The sequence below is a fragment of the Crocodylus porosus genome, unplaced genomic scaffold, assembly GCF_001723895.1.
Source record: "Crocodylus porosus isolate Cpor-Errol unplaced genomic scaffold, CroPor_comp1, whole genome shotgun sequence".
Lineage (NCBI taxonomy): Eukaryota > Metazoa > Chordata > Crocodylia > Crocodylidae > Crocodylus > Crocodylus porosus.
In genome coordinates this window covers 151,848,694-151,875,263 of record NW_017728886.1, presented here as the reverse complement: position 1 = coordinate 151,875,263, position 26,570 = coordinate 151,848,694, and the positions used below count along the sequence as shown (strand labels likewise).

The 26,570-nt window shown below is 42.2% G+C and overlaps 1 protein-coding gene across 1 annotated transcript; it reads left to right on the top strand.

Moving 5' to 3' along the window:
• Nucleotides 1-15,885: 15,885 nt before the first annotated feature.
• Nucleotides 15,886-20,948, top strand: LOC109315462. Its single transcript, XM_019543156.1, has 2 exons — nt 15,886-16,225; nt 16,794-20,948. Exon 2 carries the CDS (start codon nt 16,819-16,821, stop codon nt 17,629-17,631), a length of 813 nt encoding a protein of 270 aa, XP_019398701.1. The 5' UTR covers nt 15,886-16,225; nt 16,794-16,818; the 3' UTR covers nt 17,632-20,948.
• The last annotated feature ends 5,622 nt before the right edge of the window (nt 20,949-26,570 follow it).

Below are 26,570 nucleotides of genomic sequence, written 5' to 3'. Positions count from 1 at the left end.
TTAAGAGGAGGTTAGATGAACACCTTGCTGGGGTCATTTGACCCCAGTATTCTTTCCTGCCATGGCAGGGGATTGGACTTGATGATCTGCTCAGGTCCCTTCCAACCCTACCAACTATGAAACTATGTAGAGCCCAAATCTACCTCATTTATCAACACAATCTGTATTCCTTCTTTCTTATTTTGTCTTCTGCTTCTCTAACCTAAATCAAGGTTAGATTTCAGACTTAGACATAGACTTAGACTTAACTCTGTAGTTATGGATGTTTATTTAAAATGAATCACTAAGCTTTTTCAGAGGTGTTCATCATTAAGCATATGTAGTTTTTCCTCCATTAGGTACTTCCAATCTTCCTTAAAATAAGTCCTTGTAAAAATAAGTCTTTGGGCCAGGTAATAGGTATTAGAAATTGGCAGAGACAGAACATGGGACCTCTAGATATAAAAGAGTAAGTGTCTGAACTGGAGGACTGGGTTCCTTGCCTCAAAGGCTGCAGGATTTCTAACCTTTTATACTAGTCCAGAGGAACAGTGCCTGGTGGCAGGGGTGGAGGGATAATTATACTGATCATTGGGAACAAGGGCAAGGAAGAGGAGAGTAGGGAAGAGGGGAGTGGGAGAGAAGTTTTACTTTCCAGGCCTCTCTTCACTAGGGCAGCAGCTGCTACTGCTGTAGCGTCCTGTTCTCAGGCTGTAGTCACTAGGAGACAGGCAGCAGCATAGGCTGTCTGTGGGCCATTCCTGGTGCACTGTTCACTCCCACCCTGGGCACAGGGCTGCACCTCCCCTGGAAAACCCCCCTGGGGAGGGGGTGTCATTCCAGCCCCCTCCCTCCCAGATACACTACTGGGCACAGGGTTGTGCTTGTCCATCTCCTAAGCCTGGGTAATGTCCTGCTTGCCGTTCCCCTCCCACCCCATTTATACTACTGCCTAGATTGGCTATTGGAAGTGGGAGACCAAAGGTGTTTGTATGAATTATGTTCACACACTGTCTGAGTGAGGGGTAGTATGTAAATTCCAGCACATTAGGCAAAGCCTCAGGATGCAGTTAGTATAATAATAAATGTCATTGTTTCTAGGCTAATTATTTTAGTATGGGAAATCGTTCATGTATAATGCTAGTATCAGCCTTTTTCTGTTGGGACAAAAGTCCTTGGTTTCTTCCCCATGACCTCTGATCAGAGAAACTTTCCTGTCCCCAATTATGCTGATTTGAAGAGATTAACTATTGATGAGTGACTCAATATGTTTTTAGCTGTGGTCTGGTTTAGAAATGGTTTTTGAATTCATTCAAACTTCTTTCATTAGGCACTTGATCTGAAATATTTTTCAATTAAATGCTCTTTCCCCCTACAATTTCTTATATGTAATTTGACCCGACACCCAGTAAAACAAAGAGAATAGCTCCTATTGTCTTTAGTGTTCTTTATATAAGACCCATAGGCTAAGTCAGAAATATTAGGAAAATATACTTCCTTGTGCCATGATGATTTATTGAGCCAAAGCAGAAAATGAATACCATACAACAAAAATTTTCAAAAAAGTTGATTTCTTTTACAATAAGGTCTATGAAACTCATTTTAAGTTCTGGTAAAGCTTCCAATTATTTCTTGTTTTATCTGAATTTGTTTGTCCATGTCTGGTTTAGCCTTACTTCCTGAGTTTTTTCCTTCATATTTTTCTTTTTACAATCTTGCACAATATATTGTTTATTATTCTTAATGGATATAATATTTCCTCATCTTTGCATCAGCTAGTCAATTGAGATTGAGAGTCAGAGTGAAAGGAAACATAAAACTGAATTATCAAAACTTATGTAATTTGTTTGCAAATTACTTACCAGGAAGGATTTCTCTCTCAACACATACCGGATGTGAACAGTAATGAGACATGTGAGTTGTCTCCAGATTATATTTCACACCCTAGATTTGGTCACTAGGCAGTTGGGAAAACTGCCTTTTCAAGTTCTAATTTGGTAGGTATAGGGCTACTATTTGAACAGTATATTTAAGTATTTTAATGTGAGAGATCATTCAAGAAGGTTGCAGTTCTCAACCTACTATGCAGGGAGGGGGAGAGAGTTGGGGGGACTCCTTGGTTTCCTGTCCATAAGAAAGCTATAAAAACAACTAGGCCTATTTGATTTGTATTCTTCAAACTATTTTCCATTTCCCTACCCCGTTTTCCTTCTCATTGAACAAAATGATAGTCACACAGTAAGTTTAAACTAAAAAATCAATGAAACAGGATGATCACACCAGTGAAAGTTGTCTTCCTTCCTGAGATGGGGCATGGCATATTTGTCCTCCTGAATATTTTCCCTCTGTCAATTATCCCTTTCCTCTGGGTCATCCTGTCAGCAACCTCACCTGCCATGTCTCGACAGGGGTTCAGCCTTTCAAAGGGGAAAGGCTTGTCAGGCATGGTGTCCTTATCTGGTTGGGTCACCGGAGCAGAACACAAGTTTACTCTAGCTGCACCTGGTTAGCTCTGGATCCACTATCCAGGATCCCAGGTTTCTATCACAGCAGGATGCACCTTGGCTGAAGGCTATCAGTCCCAGGTCGGGCTGTCCCCTCTCTGTCTCAGTGAGCCCCTCTCTGCTGAATTTACAGACAGTCTCTCATTTCTCTTCCATCTCAAATGGCTTTTACCAGCTGAGCTCACAGTCAATCCCTCAGTCTCTATTCCTCTGCTTCTCATGTGTGCTTAAGGTTTGGGATACTGCTTGGGTGCCCCCTTTCCATGGTCTCTCCCTGCCCCACTTAGCCACATCTTGATCCACTGGGTTGAGAACCACCCATCATGGACATCAGCTCAACTCAAAGCCAATAGAATAACTTGCTGTAGGTTGTCTTCACCCTGGACCACTCTCCTCAAGTCCAAAAAAAAAGAAAAGAAAGAGACTGCACCCTGAAACTTATCTGGCTTCTCAGTGCAGCACCACCACCATCCTTCATGTGACTGCCATCTGAGCCTGCTTGCTCTGGTTCTGCTTCTGCTCCCTCTCATCTTCTCTGCAGTCCTGGGTCTTCTCTCAGTCTCAATCCAGGACCTGGCTCACTTATTGTAAGCATGAATCACCTGACCCTTAGACTTCCACCCTGGGTCCTCCAGGGCTGCCAGCATCTGCACCTGGTGGCCTTCTTGTTCCTATCCTGGCAGCCTGATGGTGATCTGTGGTAAGCCCATGCCCTGTGGGGATGGTAAGAGAGGGTGTGTATGTGTGAAGAGAGAGCGAGCTAGAGGGGGAGCTGGAGGGAGCTGGAGGGTAAGTGCATATATAAGGAGTAAGCATAGGAAATCACCTTTGGGGAAATGAGGGAAAAGGGGAAGAGTGCAGTAGTAAAGGAAAGCCCTGAACACACCAATCTCTCTAGTAATCAGGTAGGGACCCTGATACAAAGCTCATATTTACTTTTGCTATCCATAAAGTACAAGCCTTCACTCCAGGGGAAAAAAATAATTGTTATTTGTAAATTTAGATTAATGTGCTACCTTTCCTACATGTGTGTGATGGAAGTAATGAGTTTTGGTTTGACATGAGTCAAGGGACAGCCCTAGAGATCCAAAAACCTATTGAAGTTAAAAGTAAGATTTGCATCCATCCTCTTTTGATCCACAGAACTGTTATAGCAGAAGCAGTAGTAGTGTAGCCACCCCATTTTACTCCTTCAGCACACTAACTAAACGAGCATGGAACAACTCAAAGCTTGCCATCAAGACCAAAATGTTAATATACAAAGCTTGTATACTCAGCACTTATGTATGGTGGGAAAACATAGACAACTTATGCACATCAAGAGAAGAGGTTAAACAGCTTCCACCTGCGCTGTTTACTCTACATACTCAACATCAAAAGGCAAGATGTTCTTCAAACACAGATGTTCTTCAAAGGGCAAATTTACCAAGTGTGGCAGCTGTATTCAGAGACAACTGCTGATGAGGCCATCTCAACAGATTAGAATGGACATACACCCAAGGATATGCTATATGGGGAACTCTCAGAGGGAACAAGAACAACAGAACATCCCAAGCTTCACTACAAAGACACATAGAAGCGAGATATGAAGGCATTTGGAATTAACCCTGACCAATGGGAAATCTTGGCAAGTAATCAGAACAAGTGGTGTCATCATCTCCACCAGGGCATTAGAGTCCATGACAGAAATTGGCTCCAACAGCTTGAACAGAAGAGAGTACACAGGAAGCAAGCAGTTCCCAGATCACCCAATCATGACACATACACTTGCAACCACTACCACAGATCATGCAAATCTCAGATTGAACTATTCAGTCACATGAGACACTGCAAATCATCTACACCATAGGTTGCAATATCCACCATCTCTTGCAGATGAAAGGATGTCAATCATCAAGACTCAGTTTAAACTTTTGTCCCCAAATGGATCCAAATATAGATCAGGCTATTTATGTTTCAAAAGTTCTTTTAGTTTTAATTTTTAATTTCCTCTCCCCATTCAACCACTAACATTACATGAATCCCCAGTTGTGCAGTCTGGTCCATACAGGAGCAGGAGCAAAACTGAAGGGCAATCCTGGTTTCAGCCCTGAGTGCTGCCCTTTGGCAGGGTGGAGGCACAAAATATAGCTAGATTTGCTGTTGCCAGTAGCATGGTAACTGCTGTTGCCCACGTTGCAGAGTTGCCCTGTTAGGTCTCTGTATAGCTTGTACCAGGTATTAGCAACAAAAACCCACCTGTTTTCACAAAGTTCTAGTTCATTTTTGTAAATGTGAAAGTTGGAGCACAACAAGGGAAATTTAGGTGGGACATTAGGAGGAAATTTTGACTGGGAGGGTAGTTAAGCATTGAGACAGACTATATAGAAAGATTATGGACTCTCCATCACCAGATGTTTTTAAATGCCTTGAGCTGAAGGTTGGACAAGATGATGTCCTGAGGTTCTTTCAAGCCCTATTTGTAGTAATTTCTGCATTACTATCCCACTACAATTTGTACCCAAGCCTTTTGGGGTTTGCATATCCTCTGAAATCCATGTGAAATCAATACCTGGCATAACAGCTGAGTTTTCAACCTTGAGCAGAAGTGACTTGTGATTTTTGAAATTGGCTTCAGTGAAGGAACTAACTAGTGTCAATTGTGATGGTGGGCAGGGGGGGAAGGGGAGGGGGAGGTTGTTTGGTTGATGCATTTTTCATGTCAGAACTGCTGTACTTGGAGCTGGTTTGGAACCACCAAACTTTTTATTAGATGGTAAAATCTTGTCAGAGGGGAATAATTCTCCATCCATACTGCTCTTTTGTTAAAAGCACACATTTATTTTTGCCAAGAGATGAAAAGTATTTCAAATATCTCAAGGTGCTTCTGCTCATGGTTGAAAACTCTAGAACACTGCCTAACAAAGAGGAATGGATCAGAACCTAGTAGCTAGCCTTTATGACATGTTGGTGGTGCAAAGGTGTCACTGAATGTGGAGGGGGATGTTCAGAATACAGTGAGCTAAGGCAGTCCTTGGTAGTGGATGGTCTTTTAGGACCTGTTTCCAACCAGCATACTTTAGAGCAGCCCCTAGTAGCTCCTGGCTATTTCATGGAGGAAATGACTGATTTTTTTTTTCATTTATGATGTACTGCTCAGTAAAAAGATTTAAAAAATCTTTAGGGAAAAATTCATTCCTGAGCTACAACACATATGGCTCTCATTGGGAGCCATGTGAGTGGGTACATTAAGCAATAGACTATGTCTTTGATCTTTATGAGCAATTAATATAAAATATGGGATTGTAGTACAGACTGGTAGGATATTTTTCACTATACTGTTCAACTTAAAAGCACTCCCCTAACCCAGAAAACATAACTTTCCAGATCTCGGTATTGTTATACCCTTTTCTCCATCAATTTCTTTGCTTTACTATTTTAGATACATTTGACTGTTATCTTATACTTTTCATTAAAATGTTTGTATTAAAAAAAAAAAAAAAGAAAGTCCCATCTGCCCCATCCCCTTTTTCTTTCTCAAAAAACCCCCAGAGTGGTATTGTAATTGAAAAAGAAAAAAAATGTAGTGATTCTTATGTATTCATCCTCTCTTTTTACTGTTTAGTGTTTCACTGTAACATATTGTAATGTACTGTAATGATTCAGTGTCCTTGGCGGCAGTCCTTTATACAAGGATGACAGTCTTCCAGTAAATAGGGAAGCCATTGGCGAGTCTGTAGATGACTAAGGAGGCTCATCTTCATGGCAGATAATTCCAGGAGGAAGGTGATGGTGGGTCACAGCTCTTTCCCTCTGTCTGTGTTGTCTGTTGCCCTCCATAGTGAAGCAACTTTGCTCAATATGGTCAATGCCTTGTCATATATCACAGCAGGTATTGCTGTTAATATTGCATTTCTCCAGATTGGCCTTCAAGGTGTCTTTGAATTTCTTCTTTTGCCCACTTTTAGAAGAATGACCACTAGTGAGTTCAGCATATAGGACCTGTTTTGGGACCTGATTGCTAAGCATCCTTAGAACATGTCCTGTTCAATGGAGCTGGTGCCATATAAATGTGGCTTGAGTGATAGTATTTTCTTGAACCAGAATGTTGGTGTTTGTTCCTCGGTCCTGTCAATTGATATGGAGGATTCTCCAAAGACATTTCTTAAAGTTAACTTCAGAGTAATCCTGGGAAGTCATGAGCTCTGTTAAGTATCCCTGAAGTCTGTGGTCATTGAAGTGAAGCCTCAGAACCATAACAGTGTATTCAGCACCTGGCAGGACTGAGCTCATGGACTCCAGTTCTGCAAAGCAAAAGTTTGCAAGGTAGGATGACCTGATTTTCTATTATCTTGCATTTACTGCAGTCCTCTATACCAGTGCAATGTAAACGTTTCATTTTACCTAGAACTAAGATGACTTCCTATTTAAGACAACCACCCAATAATTAGATAGTATACATGGAAAATTATAAATTTGTTATAATTTTTCTTGTATAGAATCTGATTATTGTCTTAAATTTACACTCCACCCCACTGCTGTGGTAGGGAAAGCAGCAGCAGGAGGTGAGGGAATAGAACTCTACCCCTTCCACCCCCTTCCCCTTTCTCTCCCTCCCTCCCTGCCCCCATTGCCCTTGCCCTGTTGTGCTTGTGCCTGACCCCCTGATGCCTATCCCCACCAGTGTCTACCCTCCTGCCTCTTGCCCTCCTTGCCTACCTCCATCCATTGCCCCTCAGTGCCTGTACCTGCCCCCTGCAACTTGCCCCCCGCAGTCCTCCCATTGCCTGTCCCCTATAGATGCTCCCTTGTAGGGCTGTGTGAAGCTTTGGTTGCTGATTCAATTCAGTGGAGATTTGTCCTGATTCGGTGGCTGAATCTCCAAATCCAAATCGAATCAGAGGACCCTTTAATCTCTCCAAATCAAATCCGAACCCTCCAAATTGGTTTGGAGAGATTCAGAAAGATTCAAAGATTCGAACATAAACACAGCTTTAAATGTTTTTTCTACATACTTCTATGTATCAGGCAGCTCGTTAATGCTGCAATGCTGGGGCTCATGAAGCATCCCACAGAAGCACAGGGGGCTCCTCAGGGCGCTCGGCAGCAGACCCGGCAGTGGACCAGAAGCACTTCTGGGTCCACTTCCAGGTCTTCCAGGGAGCATGTGGGGGGGGTCCCCCTGTGGCCCCCCCCAGCTTAGTGACTGGTGCCTCCTGGTTTTGGGGAAGCACCTGGGGTCCCCCTGCAGCTGATTGGTGAGCCAGGGGAGCGTGGGACCCCCTCTCGTGCTCTCCCTGGTGGACATGGAAGTGGACTGGAAATACTTCCAGTCCACTTCCGGGTTCACTGCTGAGCATATGGAGGCCCCCCCGTCCCACACTCCTGTGGGACACTCCATCCGCCCCAACATCGCAGCTTTCACAAGCCATGCTGGTGCCTCGAGGTGTGTAGAAAAAACATATAAAGCTGTGTCTGTGTCTGAATCACTGATTCTCCAAATCAGCATCGAATCTTCAGTTTCATATTCAACCGAATCAAATCAGGGACAGTGATCCAAATCAATGAATCGAATCACTGTCCCTGATTCAGACCGAATCTGAATTGAATAGGGCCCACTTTGCACACCCTTACACCCTTGCTCTCTGCCCTCCTACCTCTTGCCCTCCTGCCTGTGCTGCCCCCCCCGGCACTTGTTCCCCCCAGTAATACCTGCCTGCCCCCAGACCCTCTGTTTCCCCACCCTTCTCCCCTTCCACTTTCTATGTCATGTTGTTAAATCCAGTCTGCCATTCTGAGGACCTTTAGGAAGGCCCAGAATTCTGTTTTACAAACTGCCTAGAAGTGGCAGTCTTACAAATTAAGCATAAAGACTAATGTTCTTGGTTTTCAAATGTAGATTTGTAAATTATTACTTGAAAGAGCATCTTTGTTTTTCCAATGGCTGTTTCTCTAAACAAGTCACCAAGCCTAAATACTTTCATTTGTGGTTTACTGACATCATCACTGTATCTTAAAAGAATTTAAGTTCTTTCTTTTTTTATAAGACCTACACTTTTAAAATGTTATGGATTAAGAATTCTCCCCAGTGGGTTCATCTGCATGTGCATTAACGTGCCTTTTCTAATGTGCATTAAATTTAGTACCTCCAATGTGAGAGGACTTTTACACGTGCTCTGGAGGTGGGAGAGAGAAGCGCTTTAATTAGAGCAGCTTCAAGAGCCATTCTAATTAAAGTACCATACTATCTTGTGTATCAGAGCCCCCACACTTCAAAATGGTGTTGGAGGTACTTGAACTAATGCTCATTGAATGTACATTATTTCAAGCACTCTCACCACCATTTTGAGGCATAGGCACACTGATACATGAGATGTGGGAGGCTGCTGGAGCATGATAATTACAATGCTCCAGCAAACTTGATTAATTGAGTCTCCTCTGATGCACTGTAATTACAGTGCATCAGAACAGCCTCCACACTCATGTACAGGCACCCTGAAGTACTAAATTAATGAACAATAGCCTGCACTAATGCACAGTAGTGCACTTGCCTGCTTTTTTAGTGATGCTCAATGCGCAGTAACTATTTTATTGGGTGCATTAGCGTAATGCCATGGTTTATTATGTGATGCTTTAATGTGCAGTACAATAGTCTACTGCTCATTAAAGTGCACATATAGATGCACCCACTGAGCTTTAATCAAATTCTAGAACATATTTTGGTCATAGTCCTAGCTATGGCCCTAGCCATCTTGAATCTCTGATTACATCCTGAATGTAACTATTTATTCCTAGTGCATAAGCTTGTTTTTATATTATTGACTGATCACCAAGTGTATTCTTAATGTTGTATAACCATACAATATGTCATGATTCATTCCTCAAGGATTCTATTCAAGTGCCCTACCCCATGTGTGACACACAGGGTTTTTGTTTAGTATTTGAAACAGAATTATAATAGCCGTTTAACACAGCTCCAAGATATTATTATTATGTTTCATTTTGGTTTCAGATTCAGCCATTTTGGAGGACAGTGATTTGTTTTGGTGTTTCAGAACACTGTTCCATTTTGATTCAGCCAAATCTGTTTTGGAGTTTTGATGCTGTTTCAGAGGTTCGGATATGGTCACTGCCAAACTTGGTCTGAGCTCTCCATGTGCACTGGCTCTGGCAGTGGTGGACCCAGGACTGGGCCCTGCTGCTGCACCACCTAGTCACTGTGGTAGAGGAACAGCTGGTGGACTCATGAGACTGGTGTAGAGAGGACATCATGTGGAAAAGGGTCATGTGTGAGCTGGAGAGGGACCAGGCAGACTGGGCATTCTGGGAGAGGCTCCTGGCCCTTGAGGAGAGGCACATCACCCCCCTTGAGAGGATGGTGGAAGCCTAGAACCAGGCCACCGTGGTGGCCAGGGACAGTGGTGACCATGAAAGAGGACTGCCAGGTCACCTTTGTGCCACCTGCTTTCCTGCCTCTGGCCCTAGCCATGCCTGTGGACTTGGCCTAAGGTGCACAGCACCTCCAGTGGCCAGGTCCTCCTGCTTCAGCATCCACCCTGAGTCCCCTGCAAGCTGCCCTCCCCCCTCCCACCACATGTCCCAGCTTCATGCAGCACTGGAGCAGGAGCTCCTCACAGCAGGTTCAGCACCATGTGCAGGCCTCAGGCTGCAGGAGGGAAAGCTGGCCATGCTGAGACAGCAGTGGCTGCCTGTACCTTAGGTGGTCCCCCTGACTGCTGGCCTTGCTGCGGTGTGTACAGCCATGGTGTTATGGTCAGAGGCCTGGGTGCTGGGTGTTTGTCCCTGGACTCTGCCCCATAGGCACCTCCATCCCACTGTCCACCAGGTACCTCCACCCCAGTGTTCTCCCCTGGGAGGGCACTTAGAGCACTCACTGTACATAGTTTGCACAGGGAAGAGGGTGCTTGATTGGTGGTGGGTGGTTGCTTGTGGGGTTCTGTGGTTCAGGGGGGAAGGGGGAGCAGCTCTGGGGTTTGGGAGGGGATGAGGTCTGTTCAAGAGGGAGGGGAGAATGGTGTCTGTGTTTTTGGAGGGGAATAAGGTGCTTTCCAGAAACCTGTCTACAGTGAGCATGGTTCTGGGGGGTGCATGGTGGGACTGGGCTCCATGGTAATCTGTCCATGTAGCCTACAGTGGGAGTTGCAGGAGAAGGTGGTCCGCCAGCACCTCACACACTTGGTGCCCTGGCACCCACTGCCAGCTGGCCCAGAGCCACTGTGTCAGGGCCACCCAGGGCATTGTGGGTGCTGCCAGCTCAGCCAGCACTCATGTTGGTAAAGGTGTCTCTATGGTTGACAACAGCCTGCAGCATGATGGAATGAAAGCTGCGCCAGCTGTAGTAGGGGCAGTCACTGCAGAGTGGGTAGGTGATGGGAATGTGAATCCCATCCAGTGCCTCAGTGCACTGCAGAAAACCCAGGGCATGGAACCCCACCTGCAGTGGGTCATGGATTCAGAGAACAGTGTACCCTAGAACATCCTGGAGGACAGCACAGACCTCCATAATGGCCTCCCTGGTGGTTGTCTTGCCCATGCTGAATGTAGTTCAGGCTGGCAGGCATGGCCAGCTTCAGCATGGGTCTTCATGGGGAAGGAAAGACACATGATGGTAGCCTTCCATTCCAGGTGCAGGCAGAGCTGGTCATGGAGCTCCTGCAAGATGGCCTGGGTCATCTGAAACAAGTCTAGCCACTGCTCGTCATCCCAGGTGTGCTGGACAATGTGCAACCACCAGTCCTGGCTGGCTGAATGGGCCCACAGGGAATGGAGTTGGAGCCCCAGGAGCTCATGGATGACACAGGTGGCAGTGTGCACATGTGCTTTGTCAGCACCCCTGCTGGGGTCTAAGTGGCAGCCTAAGGGCTGGGCAGTGTCAGTGCAGAGGCAGAGGACCTCAGATGCCACTGTGAGCCTGGCCACCTGCTGCACAGTACAGTACCTGGGCCAGGTAGCGGTCTCTGCAGCAGTGAAGCATGGTGAGGAGGGTGGAAATCAGGAGCCCGGGGCATGGGTTCTCATTCCTGGGGCCTAGGGGTGGAGCAGCTATTACACGGTGGGCACAGGCTCTGTCAATAGTGTTGGAGAAGGCTGTGCCAGCCTGCTGCAGGTTGCTTTAGGCCAAAAATGCAGGTGGCCAGGGGGTTGTAAAAAGTTCCTCCGGCCCCAGACAGCTGTGGCCAAAGTCTCCAGGTCCCCCTGGCTGCTGCACAGGGGCAGTTTAGCACCAGAAGAGGCCTGGAGTAGTCTAGTGCCATGAGGAGGAAATCTACTCCCCAATGGCAGCACATGTAGATATTTGCCCAGGGCAGGTTTAATGTGCAGTAAATTTCTGCACAGTAAAACCATATAGAATGAATTGCATGTGTAGACAAGCCCATTGAGATTATTTATATTTGCACCCTTGATATGACCTTCTTTAACTACAGCCAGTTTTCCTGGAACCCTTTTCCCCTTAGAGTTGCCTTACAGGGGCTCTTACTGACCAGTTCCTGGTGTTTGTTAAGTCCGCTTTTCTGAAGTTCATTGTCTTTATTTTGTTGCTCTCTTCCATTCTTTTCCTTAAGATCTTGAACTTTTGAACTCTAATAAATGACAACATTATATACCAGACTTTCTATAGCTCTCATACCACCAAATTCTGCATTGGCCAGTACAGTAAGAAGGTAGCAAAGCCTTAGGCAAATATGTCTAATACTCTAAGAACCATACCCTACCTGGAAGTGCTGAGTGTAATTCAGAAGCATTGTTTATCAGAACACTTAAAGTATAAATCTTATTCCTTGTTCAAGGTATTTCCTGACACATTCACTCCTGGTCATTATAGAACTAATGTTCTTCAAAAAAATGTTTTTAAAAAAGGTCACAGGTTTATTTTATAATTAACGGAATATCTATTTTCCTTCCTTTTATTCTCAAAAATAGTTAAATATTTTTGGTTAAAAAATTTGAAGGGAAAATCACCTTTAGGCAGAGGCCATATATAGAACATTTCGGTTTAATATTGTAAGGTAAAATTTTAGAAGGTTGTGAACAACTAAAATGGGATGATAACAGGAACAGGTATACAACTTTTGCTACAGATGTCACTAGTGTTTCAGCAGTAAAAAATATGCATTTCTATCTGTATTTATGTAATGTGCTGAGTCTATAAATCCATTGGACTGAATATTTTTGCAATTAAGCTTCATGGATTACAACTGAAGTCATTATAATGTTCTATGAAAAGCCATCTTGGTCAATGAGTTTGGGTTTTTATTGGAGCAGTCTGGGTTGGCTGATTTATCAGCTGACACTCATTTTACGTTGTCACACACACACACACGTATATGTATGTATGTATAAAAAAAATCATTATACCATTTTTCATAAAAAGTATTTTTTATGTATGTGAAATAGGTTTTCCATTGTACACCGCCTCCAAAACAGCAAACTTATCTGCAAAATTTTGCCCACAAAGCAAAGCTCCAGAGGAGGCAATTTTTGTCTGCACAGCAATTATAGTTATTTTCCAGCAAGTCTTTACAAAGGCAGAAAAGGTGCACAGGACATTATAAATGACAGAAAAATATTGACACAACAATCTGAAAATATTTGATACTTGAAACCTACTAACCCATCTACATATATCTATCCACATGTAGCTGAAAATCATGCCCTGCAGAGGTGTTTGAGAGCAGCCAAAAGGTAAAATAATAAATAAAACTAAACTGTAACATTTTTTGTGTCATACAATAAAATCCCTATTATCTGAATTCTACAGCTTTCCATTGCAGTCATTTTGGTAACTGAGGATCCAGATAAATAGGAGTCACTTGGATTTAAGCTTTTAGGGCAGTGGTTCTTAACCTTTTTAGACTTGGGGCATCCCTGGATGGACTTGAAGCAGTCCTTAGAAAATGCCACTCTTTTTTGCCTACAGAAAAAGAATAGAGCAGTTTTTCTGTTGCAAAGAACTCAGAAGGATCACAGCTATGGATTTCTATTTGAAATCTCTAAGTTTATGTTGTGAATAGGGGAAGAGATTGACGTTGTATACTTTGACTTTAATAAAAAAGCCTTTGATCTGGTATCCCATGATCACCTCTTGATTAAACTGGCTAACTGCGGCCTTGACGTCACCACAATTCACTGCCTGGGGAACTGGCTCTGCGGTAGGACCCAGAGGGTGTTGGTCAATGGGAGTCAATCTTCTTGGTGCGCTGTGACCAGTGGGTCCCACAAGGCTCTGTCCTAGGGCCTATACTGTTTAACATCTTCATCAATGATGTTGACATTGGTGTCAGAAGTGGACTGGCCAAGTTCACCGATGACATCAAACTCTGGGGTAAAGCATCCACACCTGAGGACAGGAGGGTGATCCAGGCAGATCTTGACAGGCTCAGGAAATGGGCGGACGAGAACCTGATGGTGTTTAACATCGAAAAATGCAAGGTTCTGCACCTTGGAAGGAAAAACCTGCACCATGCTTATAGGCTCAGTAGTTCTATGCTGATTAGCACTACAGGTGAAAGGGACTTGGGGGTCATGGTTGACCACAAGATGAACATGAGCCTGGAATGTGACACTGCGACTAGTAAAGCGACCAAAACGCTGGCTTGCATCCATAGATGCTTCTCAAGCAGATCCCGGGACATCATTCTCCCATTGTACTCAGTCTTGATGAGGCCACAGCTGAAGTACTGCGCCCAGTTCTGGGCTCCACAATTCAAAAGGGATGTGGAGAAGCTTGAGAGGGTGCAGACGAGAGCCACGCACATGATCACAGGTCAGGAAAACAGACCTTATGATGAGAGACTGAGATCTATGAAGCTATTCAGCCTGGAAAAGCGCAGGCTCAGGGGTGATCTGGTGGCCACCTATAAGCTTATCAGGATGCTCATCAGGATCTGGGGGAACAACTGTTCACCAGAGTGCCCCAAGGGAGGACAAGATTGAACGGTCACATACTCCCCTGTGACTGGTTCAGGCTGGACATAAGAAAGAACTACTTCACTGTCCACGCCCCCAAGGTTTGGAATAGACTGCCGCCAGAGGTGGTTCAAGCACCCGCTTTGAATGCCTTCAAGACACATTTGGATGCTTATCTTGCTGGGATCCTATGATCCTTGCTGACTTCCTGCTCCTGGGGTGGGGGGCTGGACTCGACCCACTGGGGTCCCTTCCAACCTGAATGTCTATGAAATCTATGAATTATGTTTGTAAACCTAAAAGTACTAACATTGTGTGCCCCCCCCCCCCCCAGCACCCTTGAAAAGATCTCAGGGCACCCTAGAGAGCTATGGCACCCACTTAAATATTTCTCCAGTATTGCTTAAAAACTCTGTATCTTTTTCCCACTAGGATTTATATGCTAAATTGTCAGCCATTGTAAACTGGTGAAGTTTCATTGAAATCACTATAGCTGCATATATTTACATGAGATGAGGATCTGGCACATAAACACATTTTGTTATTTTACAACTTCAGAGCATAATAGTGTCTGCACAGGAAAAATTGTGCTCAGGTCAGACCTTTGGGTAAATATCTGAATTTGTTACTTGGAGTTCACTGTTCAAGGTTTGGCTGTATCCTGCTTAACAGAGCAACCACAACACTATACTATCTGCATTACAAAATATGTGTGATACCTTTCAAGAATATGGATATTCTGAAGATATGTATAGTTGAAATTACAGACAATGTGGAGATGTAGAGATAGGATCCAACTACAGTTTTGTTTTCAAGTCTAAAAATGTTTACTCTGAGGTCTAGATGGTAACTGAGGTTGCTCTTTTATTTTATTCTTATTACTATAATGAAGATGGCAGCATGTAGTTAAAGAAGGCATGAGGTAGATTCATCCCTTATGTAAACTCACTGAAATAAATGCAATTGTGTGAAAGGATGAATTAGATCATTGCTTTACAAATTGGAAAAAAAGGTGGTTCTCATGCAATCAAACCAACAAAGGGAGATATACTACATGATGTGGTCTGGTTAAGTACAGACCACTAATCTTACTCTTAAATATTAGGGCCAGCATTTTCAAACTCAGGTGCCAAAAGTCAGACACCTTGGACCCAAAAGGCAGACCTTTGTAAATGTGGCATCTTTTATTAGACAAACTACCTGGTTGGAAAAATTGTTCTTTGCAAGCTTTTGGGTACAAACACCCTTCTTTAGGCATAGGGAGAGTCTGCTCGTGTTTGTGTTAAGCATCCATGCCTGATTTTCAGGGATGCTCACTGACTTGACATTTTCCCTTGGTTTTGTTTTTAGATTTGGTTCCTAAAAGTTAATTGCTGTTTATATTCTTGAAAGGGAAATGATTTGTATGTACAGGAGTTTAGAATGCCTCACCCTCTTTTGTGCTGAGCTAGGTATACACTGCTAGCTCTCACACAGAGACTCGCAGGTGCAGACTTCCAGATTCATGTTAGAATCAGACAATTACAGAGGAGGAAGAGTGAAAAGGAAGGCTGTTTGAAGTGACTGATTTTTTTAGTTGGATGCTCAAATCCGTGCACACAATTCAACAGGGATATTAAGAGCACAATATCCTTAAAGGAAAACAGCTCTACTCCTGTGGCTATTGGAGCTCACTTACAAGGATCTGTTGTTGCTGGGTGGAACAGGCTAATGTTGCTGCTGTTGCTGCTTCTGCATTGGGATGAGTTCCTGTTCCAGATTGTGCTGACTCATATACGAGAAAACATGATGCCCGGGCATAGAGCACTGTAAGTCTTTTTCCCCTACCAGTCTCGGTAAGTGTTCTTTTCCTTTTTCTGAGTACCTGGCATATAGCTGTACTGAAGAGAATTAATAGGGAAAAGAAACAACACCATAAGCAAAGTGTTAGGAGACAGAATTCACTGGGGGCTGGGGGGGGATATGTAAATAAAACCTGCTGTTTCTGGTACATTGGCCTCTGTTTAAATCTGATCAGTACTGATAACTCTTCTATCACTATAAACTACACTTTCCTAAGCTATATTTTTAAAAGGGGGAAGTGCTTACAATAGCCATTTACAACTGTATTCTGTTTAATTAGTCAGCACAGGCAGTGCTGCAGGCATAGATCACTTTGCTTTAAAGATTTGAGAATGTTAATAGTACAGTATATCATTTTAATTATTATTGGATTAATGTTGTGTCTCAAAGAACATCTAATGCAAATCATGAGAAATGGCCTGAAGTGACCCAGAGGTTGTGCTTTATTAGAAAAGTAATAGTTTCATTGCTTAAACATAAAGAGATATTCTTTCTTCAAATGTCACTGGGCATTAGTTTTTTTGTGGAAATGAAATCCTCTTGCTTCCACTTTGTTCACAGACTCGTTCTGTAGTTCATACAGCAAATGGCTGAGGAGGTAGGTTTGATGTCTGGAGATGAAGAGGAGACACAAATTAATGATGGTGAAGATTCATTTCAGACTTGTCACGCCCTAACAACAGCTGACTGCTGCTCTACAGAGCCTTTGCAAGGTAGCTCTAATGAAGAGAGGGAAAGGTCAATAGTGCCAGCAAGATTGTCTGTTCTTTCTGGCAAGGCCATAGCATGTGAAAAAACCCTCATTGGACACCAGTTCATTGCTCATAACAAGGTACAAAACATAGCCCCTGGGTTCACAGAGTATCATTCAACAGATGCAAATATGCCATTAGCTGCCTCATCTTATCCTGTGGCGATTTGTAAGCTGATGCCAGTAGACATCTCTTCTCCCTGTTCAGAAAGCCTTCTCTGGAACTCCAATCAGAAATCTGAAGAGTCACAGCTTTCAGGTGCTGCTAAAGAGTCTGCTCTCCCCCAAAATCTTGCTTCGCTGCTAGTAAGTGGGTTCAGCTGCTGTCGCACATGGAACTCCAAAACAGAGCTAACTTTGGAAGGCCCATTGAAAGTTTGGACCCCCTGTAGCCTGAGTCAGACTATTTGGATGAAAACTATGAAAGTAACAGAGACCATTGAAAAACAAAAGCAGGAAGAAAAGGAGAGATACCGACTTCAGCTAGCTATGTATCGGAGGCTTCTGCTGCTGCGCTCCATTAGAAGTTTGCATAAGCAGCTGGAGCAGCAGCAAGCCAGGCTGCAGGAATGTTATGGTATGGTAATAAGTACCAAGAAAGAAGTGTTGAAACACATTCGCTCAACCTCACCCTCACCCTCACCATAATCTTGTTGCCGCATGCAGAGATAAGCTATGTTATATCACCAAAGCTAAGAGCAAATTAGTGGACATGGATGGCATTATAATTCGGACAGATGAGGCCAAGGCTGTGCTACTAGTGAAGGAGACAAAATAACGTTTGAACGTTGACTTCTGAAATGAATTTGGAACAACATTAAATAGTATTATTCTTTATAAAAATTCAGGAAGTTTACTCTGTGCCTGCAAACGCCAAAATCCACGGCTCCAAACATGGACATTTCTAGGAATGCTTAGGGCTTACGGTTCTCAAGAAGTAAGAACCTAAGCTTCCACAGATCTTTCAAAGCTGGTCTTAAAAAAGAATCAGATTCCATGGATGTTGCCCACAGATCGTGCAATGCAGAAGTTTTTCCATGTACTTTCAATAATATTTCTCACAGTTTTAATCGAACTCTTGTTAGTTTATCTTCAGAATATCCATATTCTTGAAAGGTATCATGTGTATTTACATAAAACAAAAACATTGTGTTTGAAATTCAGAACACTTATAGTTATAGCTTGCAGCATTTCTTAAACCAGTGGTGATCAATGCCAGGGAAGGTAATGAAGAGGGAAAGGATAGATCACTCCAGATATACCCAGTGCAATGCTCTCCCTCTAAAGCATCTACTCCTGCCACTGCTGGAGACAGGATACTAGGCTAGATGGGCCATTTTTATGGCCTGGTATGGCACTACTTATGTTCTCTTATGTTCTTAGTTGCATACAGTTATGATTCCTCCATTAGCTTCTAGTGAAACCAGCTGCTGCAAATTGAACATATTTTGTGCCTTAGTTCTAATTGTCACTAATAGGGAGTTTGTGACAGTGTTTTTTCTCCAAGTGCATCAGATGCAAAGAAAACCATAGGGAACTTTTCTCAGACTGTGAGTGTGAGATCCTTGAAGGAATTCTGAATTCTACAAACAAATTCAGGGAGAAGGAAATAAACACATGATTTTGTTTTAAAAATAAGCAAAATGAATCCTTTGTTACTCCACTTCCATTAGAAAATTGAGTAGATAGGCTTGCTCTTGTCAAGTTTGAAACTGAAATGATGAAAGAAAAATGGGAGAAATCATGACACTTCCTTGCTTAGTGTCTAAAATAGATCTCTACAATAAATTATTTCCTCCAGATAGGGCTTCCTAATCATACCACCTTCTCCCAACTTTTGCATTCCTGGTAATGCTGGTAAATGTTTTCATAGGAGCACCCTCAAATTTTCTGCACAGAGAGGGGACGCTTTTCCTAAAAGGGCATACCATTATCCTCGTGAGCTCCTGACAGATATGGGAAACTCCTCAAGGCCTTGTTCAGGGATATATATATCCTTTTATATATATATAAATTCAAGGATTTATATATATATAAAACTTATTCACACAAGAGGTCAACCCTGATTTGCTATGGAAGAAACAGAAAGGATGAACCCTTAAATCCAATGTCTGAAAAGATTTTTGAATGGAAGAATCTATCTGTAAGCAGGCTATGGAAATACAGTACAGACCAGCCATAATTGTTATTCCAGCTTTTAGACTAGAATAACTACTGCTGCTGCTTTAAAACAAAGGTTTCTAGCCCTCTGGATCTGCTTAATTGTAGCTATTCCTATAACCTCTTTACACACCATCCTATGCAAAGCTGTTGAGGAAACTTCCTTGGCATCCAGTAGGTGTTTGCAGAGACATCCTACACAGCCTTATTTTAGAACTTTGGTAGTACACAGGGCCTTGACGAAGCCTTAGCAAGACTTAATTTAATCTAGTTTAATTTAGGTTCCTGGTTTCCGAGGCAGGAGAGTGGAGAGTGCAGGACAGGAGGCCACAACCTCTTAAATTCTAATCCTGTCCTGCTTCTCACTCTGAGCAGTGTTGGGGAAACTCCCTCCACCTCTATGGATCAGCTTTCCTGAATAAGGCTACTTCTGTTTTAAATACCCGCCACTCCTTATAAGTATACAACACTTTTCTAACGCAGTGGGCATGTCTACACATGCAATTAATTCGAAACAATAAGCTCTGATACATATCACATAGGAATTTATTGCTCCTGGGCACCACATTTGAACGTGCACCGGGGACCACAGCACATTGAGCCGGGTTGGAGAAGCCTCAGCTGGCAGGAGGCCTGGGGAGGTCAACTGGTATACCAAACTGGGGCTGCTGCAACCTAGTTTAGTGTGCTACGGAGGGGATGGCTGGAGCACAAGGGGGTCCAGTGCAGGGCTAGCAGACAGACAGCCTCCGCACTGATGTGCCCTTCTGTGTCAGCCAGCCCTGCCAGCATTTACACACATGTTGCTGTGCACTAAAAAAACTGTTACAGGATAGTACTTGTTAATTCAAACACTGACACAGTATTTTAAAGTACTAACCTGCAGTGGGGTCTATTAGTTTCCTGTGCCCTAATAGGGGCGCATGTATAGATACTGAGATATTTACTGTAGAGCTAATTAGGCAGGTTTGCAGTAAATGTACCATGTAGAGGTGCCCAGCTTGTAAGGAAAAAGGTGATAGTGCCCATTTGGGGAATGCAAATATTAGCTTTTTCAACTGGACGCCTAAATTAAAAGTCTGGGAAAAAAAATTATTTTTAAGTCACTAAAAATTGTTGGCCTTTCCTGCCAAGACTAACCAAAAGTACCATTTTGCATTGAATGGAACATTTTGCCTGAGCTGTAATTAAATAAATTAAATGTACAAGGTTGTTCAACTGTTTTTGGTTTTTTTTAATTAATGTAGCTACAGTTCTACAATTTGAAATAAAATGTCAAATTGTCTCATTCAGAAAACATTGATGTGACAAAATTGATTTTGTTTTTTCCTGATCTTTTTTTTCCCTGTAGAAAACCATTCAGATGAGATTCAGGTGACCTGAAATTCTATTTTTCAGCAGGTTGGCTTACTTGCCCCCCCAATTTTTCCCAGCCCTAATGGTCAGTTTACGTCAGTGATCAAATGGCTGCTGATATGTGTTGATATGTGTCCTGCATTTGCTGTAACAAAGGGTATTGCAATCTCTATTAAGATGCACTGGAGCATCAGCAGCTTTAGGGTATGTGCAGACATCACACTTAGATTGACCTAACTAGAGTTAGGTTGCTCTAAATACTGGTCTGTACAGATGTTCAGGTAAATTAGACTGGGTAAAAAATGGCCAGCCCAATCTAACATAGTTAGCCGGAGGAGGTATACTTAGTTAGATCAGGAACTGGTTACCTGAATCTACTGAACATCTGTACATGTTTGAAGTGCAGCCCCAGGACTGAGAAAGCCAAGCTTCCTGCTCCAGCCATGGGGCTGCACTTTTCCAACCCTCCTCCCCAGCCCCCCGCACTAAATCCTGACTGGGCTATTTTTAGCCTCACAATCCCCCACCTCCAGATGGACAACCCCCCCACCCTGTGAAGACCTGGCACCCCCCTGATCCCATCAAACATCCCCAGACCCACCAAAAACCCCCACTGCCTTCCTGCCACGCCCCGCCGCCATGCCACTCACCTCTCCTCCACCCCTACTTATTTCGAGCACAATCCAGGTGAAGCTCCCAGCACTGGTAAACATCTGCACAAGTGGGACCTGATCTATGATCACACAGCTTAAAGTAAGCCACATGATCATAGTTCAGGTCCTGGGAGTGTCTGCATGTACCATTATTAAAGAAGCCTTGGTAATACTTTATTACTGTGCACTATATATACTTGCCTTTCTATTGGTGCCTTTCATTAAAAATGTTTTAAATTGGTGTGCCTGTAGATGTTTAGTGAAACCTTTTAAACAATGCATTTTACATATCACACAACCCAGGATGAGGTAAATTGGCTCACTGTCATATTGTTCAATTGTAAATGTTTTTTGGTGGGAATTTTGTCGACTTTCATTTTTGTACAGCACCTAACGCAATTCTTTCCTGATCTTAACTGGCACCGTTGGATGCTTCTGCAATATATATATATATTAAATAAGATAATATTTATTTGTTTAAAATAGATACAATGTGACAACTGTAAGGAAATGAAGATAAGCCTTGCTTTGTTTATGCACGTTTATCTTGCCTTTATAGACACTCACTAAATAAATATTAATCAAGAAATACCAAGAAAAATTGTCATTGCAATAACTTTTTACTTTGTTGTGATTTTCATTCATTTGAGTTTATGTCAGTTAAGAGCCAAGCTAATCTTTTTTTTCAGAATTCAGTCTTTTCTGAGGATGGGAAGTCTGCACTTTTAGATAATGGGAAAATGCTGAAATTCCAGGATAAATTATGCTCTGGACTTGAAGTCCAAGACAGACTAGGAAAGGAAAGGTTCAGATATCTCAGGAAAATGTGTCCTTCCAAGATTTTCAGTCCACTCGCATAATTAAGAGGTTCACTACCTTGGATTACATTCAGCATCTTAGCTTCTGTATGCTTCTCTGAATTTGAACTGCATGTCTTTAGCAATAACAACAGATTTAAATTTGAATTACTGAAATTTCATCTATCCATCCTAAAATAAGAAAATAATGATAATACAAAGAAGTAAACCCATGGTTGTTAGGTAATGATAAAAATGTACACAACTTCAATAGGGCTTGAATTTTTTTCCACATTGCTTTGGCTCTTTTCCCCATTTATATGTGTCTGCAATGTAAATGATTCTGGAGTGCAGCTTTTTATTATGACCTTTGAGATTTCTTTCTGGAACTAACTGCACCAAAGAAATGTGAAAGGTAGGAATGGCACTGAACGGCAAGGGAGCTTTTCAGAATGATACATGGAGGATCCTCTACTCACAATGTTCCTGGGATAGGGTTTTCTTTACATCAGTCATAGTTGTGTATTTTCAAAGTTCAGATGTTCAGATAGTAGAAAAATATTCAAAACTTTGGTTGGCATATGGAAAGCAGTAATGAAAAATAGAGTTAAAAGTACAGACAAAAATAATAGAGGCATTTTGGGGATGGGGGAGAGTGCATAAAAAGAATTAGTTCCTCCTTTGATTTAAGTGTAATATTTTTGATGTCAAGGTTCTTTGGGTGAATCTGATATCTTTTATTAGACCAACTTAAATAGCTGGAGAACAATTTTTAAGCAAGCTTATGGGTTCAAAAACCCTTCATCAGGCTAAGGAAGTTTCAGCAGTTGATTCAGCAGCTGAAACTTCATGATTGCTACAAAAGGCACATCTATGAATCAGTTTATTGAGGTGAAGGCCCTATTTTGAAGGCCTACCACATCTCCCTTAAATTTTGCATTGGCCATGCCTGCATATATAATTAATGCACCTGAAAATTCAGGTTCATTAAAGTACTTCCCAATGCATGTCTACACATGCACTCCTGTGAGGAGCAAATTAAGCCTGACAGGAGTAACCCAGTCCAGGGCTACTCTTGCTCTGCTCTGCTCCCCTGCAGCAGCCAGAGGACACGCCAGGCTCCCCAGGTTCCAGTCCTCGGCTGGCAGGGGCACAGGGGCTAAGCCCTAATCTCCAAAGGGCAGAGGGGAGGGGAGGGGAGGGACTGTCTCAACTGCCGGGCAGCTACCTGCCAATGATGTGGAGATCAGGATGGATACCAATTTCCACATGGCTGGCAGACAGCTGCCTGGCAGCTGAGACAGCATTCCCCACCCCCTGTGGTCCCTTGCTGCCTAGGCTGAACAGGAGCAATTTGCTCCTGGTCAGTGCCTACATGTACAGTATGGCACATTAATGATCCATTTTCTAGTACCTGTATCTACAGGTACTAGAAAAAGACACATTAGACTAATACACTGTGTAGTAATTGCTGTGTATGTGTAAATGGTGATGCTTTATGGTGCATTAGATTATCTAAAATACAGTAAAGCATCTCATGTAAACGCACCCACTGGACACGTCTACACATGCATTAATGTGACTTTGCTACTGTGCATTAAGTTTAGTACCTTTAATATGAGTTACTACATAAATGCTCAATAGCCAGCACTACTGCACAATAGCAAAGTCACACAGTCTTTACATGATCCTTAATGTGCAGTAAACTAATTCTACTGTGCATTAGCAAATTAGCACAGCTTTTCTTGTGATGCTGTAATGTACAGTAGAATTATTCTACTGCACATTAAGCATCTTGTATAGACGCTCCCCCTGAGTACTTTGTTCTACTCCCTGATGGAAGTCAAGCCACATTGTTTTCAGTGTACTTTGGACCAGGACTTTCAAGAGATACATAGGACCTGCTTCAGGTCCCCTTTGAACCAGGATTAATTCTCCCACACAAAAACAACTCTTTCTTTGCCTCTGCAAGTAGTTATGAAACTACTAGTTTTACCAGAAATAGGGAGATTATGAATGATGATATGATGGAAGCATTTTAAAGAGAAGGCTTTCCATCAGTCACTTTCACCACTAGTGTTGTCTTTTTCTTAATGAGAACTTGTTAATGACCCCATGTAAATACCTCTAAAAGAAATAACAATAGTTCCTAGAGTCAAATCTCAAGAGGTAAAACCTTGATTAGCTAGAAAGAAGTTTCCCTGAATATATCAGCCATCTGCTTAAAGAGGTCCCCAAAAAGAAAAGCTTTCCCTCAGAAACTTGAGTCTCTAAATCCATAGTCTAGAGTAACTTATATGTGCATGAGAGGCAAGGAATTGTTGACAGTCTCAATAAAAGTTATATTTTTCCTTTGACGGGTGGGGGTTGGAAAGGAAACGGAATGTGTGACCATTCATCACAGCTCCAGGCTCATTAGTACCCAGGAACTTTCTACTCTAAATGACAAAGAGTTTCACTGTCGTCAAAGAGAAATTGCTGCTGACCTTAGCCCTCTTTTTGGAAAGTAAAATAATGGAGCACAGGAGCAGGATTTGATATTTGACCGAATCCTACACAATTATCATGCATGTGTATATAATAAAATTAATTCTGTGTCTCTGCATTGTAGCCTGAGGCAAGCAGTGTACAATCAGTTTTGTATGTATAATAGATCACAGAGTTGTTCATGAATAATACAAATGCATTGAGCAGATACTAGTGAGTGAGGATGTTTGTCTTTGCATGGAATCGAAGTGAACATGTAATATTGTGATAATATATATTTGATGAATTCAGGTCTGACTTGCCTTTGCCATAGCCTGCTAATTCCCCGACAAGGGTTGCCACAATAATTGAGTTTCCAATAACATTATGATTATTTCCACATGATAATTTAATTGTAGGTATTTTTTAATATTGTAATAATGTAGATTTGTGATTATTATGCATTTGCATGCAGATTTTCATGGTGACTTGAAGCACATCCCTACATTTATAACTTAATTTCCTATATTATTGCATATATATTTTGGGATGAACTCATTAATGCAAACTAAAAAAAAAGTAGGTCTTTTTAGTCATTCAGCTTTTATTATAAATGGCTGAAAGCCTAGCTCATTTTTTAAACCAGTCTGTAGACTACAGTGAATAAACAAAAGACAACTTTAATTCATGGATGGATTCATTTAAAATAATAATGTAATTACAAATCATGGCAGATTTGTCCAATGTAATTGGGACACAGACTGGTACAAATTGTTCTTTACATGGAACAAAACTTCTCTGGGTGAACTAACAACTTTATTATGTGTTATTATTTTCCCTCTGCAGAGAGATAGCATCATGATGTAGGATTAAAATTGCTGGAGGAAGAGCTGAGGATGTAGTTCCATTAGTCTGAGGATTTGGGCCCAGCAAGAGATTACTCTGACACAATGGGACTTCTGTCCACAATGGGAACAGAAGTGCATTTGCAAACCATTGAATGGGAACACAAACCATTGATAACAGCACAATTCTAGTATAGATAACTTGCTGATCATAGATGGGTTGTGTTCTTTTGCTAGGAAGAATATTCAAAGTGTTGGAAAACTGTACCATAAACTTCCAAGAGAAGTAGACTGCTTCTGAGAAATAAATCTTCTCCTTTCTGATTAGGGAAAGCATGCTTACAACTCTACTACTAGAATCCCAGTTGCAATATGGGAGTTCTATTTCAAGTTTGTGTGAAGACAGGAAGATGGAAAGAGTGGAGGATGGACAATTTAAATATGTAAGTCTGTTTTAAAAAGGCCCCTCATGTTATCATGAGATTCTGTTATTCCCTCCAGTCTTCCTCAGCCTGATCACGGACTGAGACTAACTGCCACCTATGCAATCTCAGTGGGTTCCAGAGGTAAAAACTTAGGCCAAAAAATCTGATCAAATTCTTTAGACTTGAATGTCTGAATCTGGGGACCTGAATATATACCGATTTGCTACTAAGGGCCACATTTTTCTCAGGCGTTCTTTGAACATCTAAAGAGTTGACTGACTTCAACTTTATTTAGGTATCTATTAGGTATCTAAGTTTGAAAATGTTCATTTAACATGATGATTTATGGTGTCTGTTCATCAACGAATAATGGTTAATAGAACATGATGATGCACAAATGATAATAAGATACAGTTCCATCTTTCTCTCATTTCTTGGTGGTAGTTTAGTGGAAGATCAGAACACTAAAAACTTGTTTCTGTCAATAAAGTCAGTAGCTATGACTCTGAATATATGCAGGGAGCAGGTCTAGTTCCATTTGTGCATCATCAATTTTCAAAGCAAAATCACCGTTTTTATATTATTCCCCTGTCAAATTATTTGACACTGAGTTAATTGAAATTTTATATAGTATAGTATAATTATGAGAAATAGGGGACCCTGTGCACAGTAGCCTTCCTGCTGCACAGCTGAAAGATGGTAAGGAACTTTTAGACAGTACATTTAACATGTGTTTTACATTTGTCAGGGGTAAAGTACAAACTGTAATGTGTGCAGCTTTTATTGAAGTCTAGAGTAGAAGGCAGGTGTCTCTATCAGTATTTCCCCCATTTTTACTTTGGCCAGGTGTTCTTGGTTGACTCTCTTCCTATTGACAGTGACTAG

Coding starts and splice junctions, on each gene's coding strand:
- LOC109315462 (XM_019543156.1), top strand. CDS start 16,819: ATGGCTGAGGAGGTAGGTTTGATGTCTGGAGATGAAGAGGAGACACAA.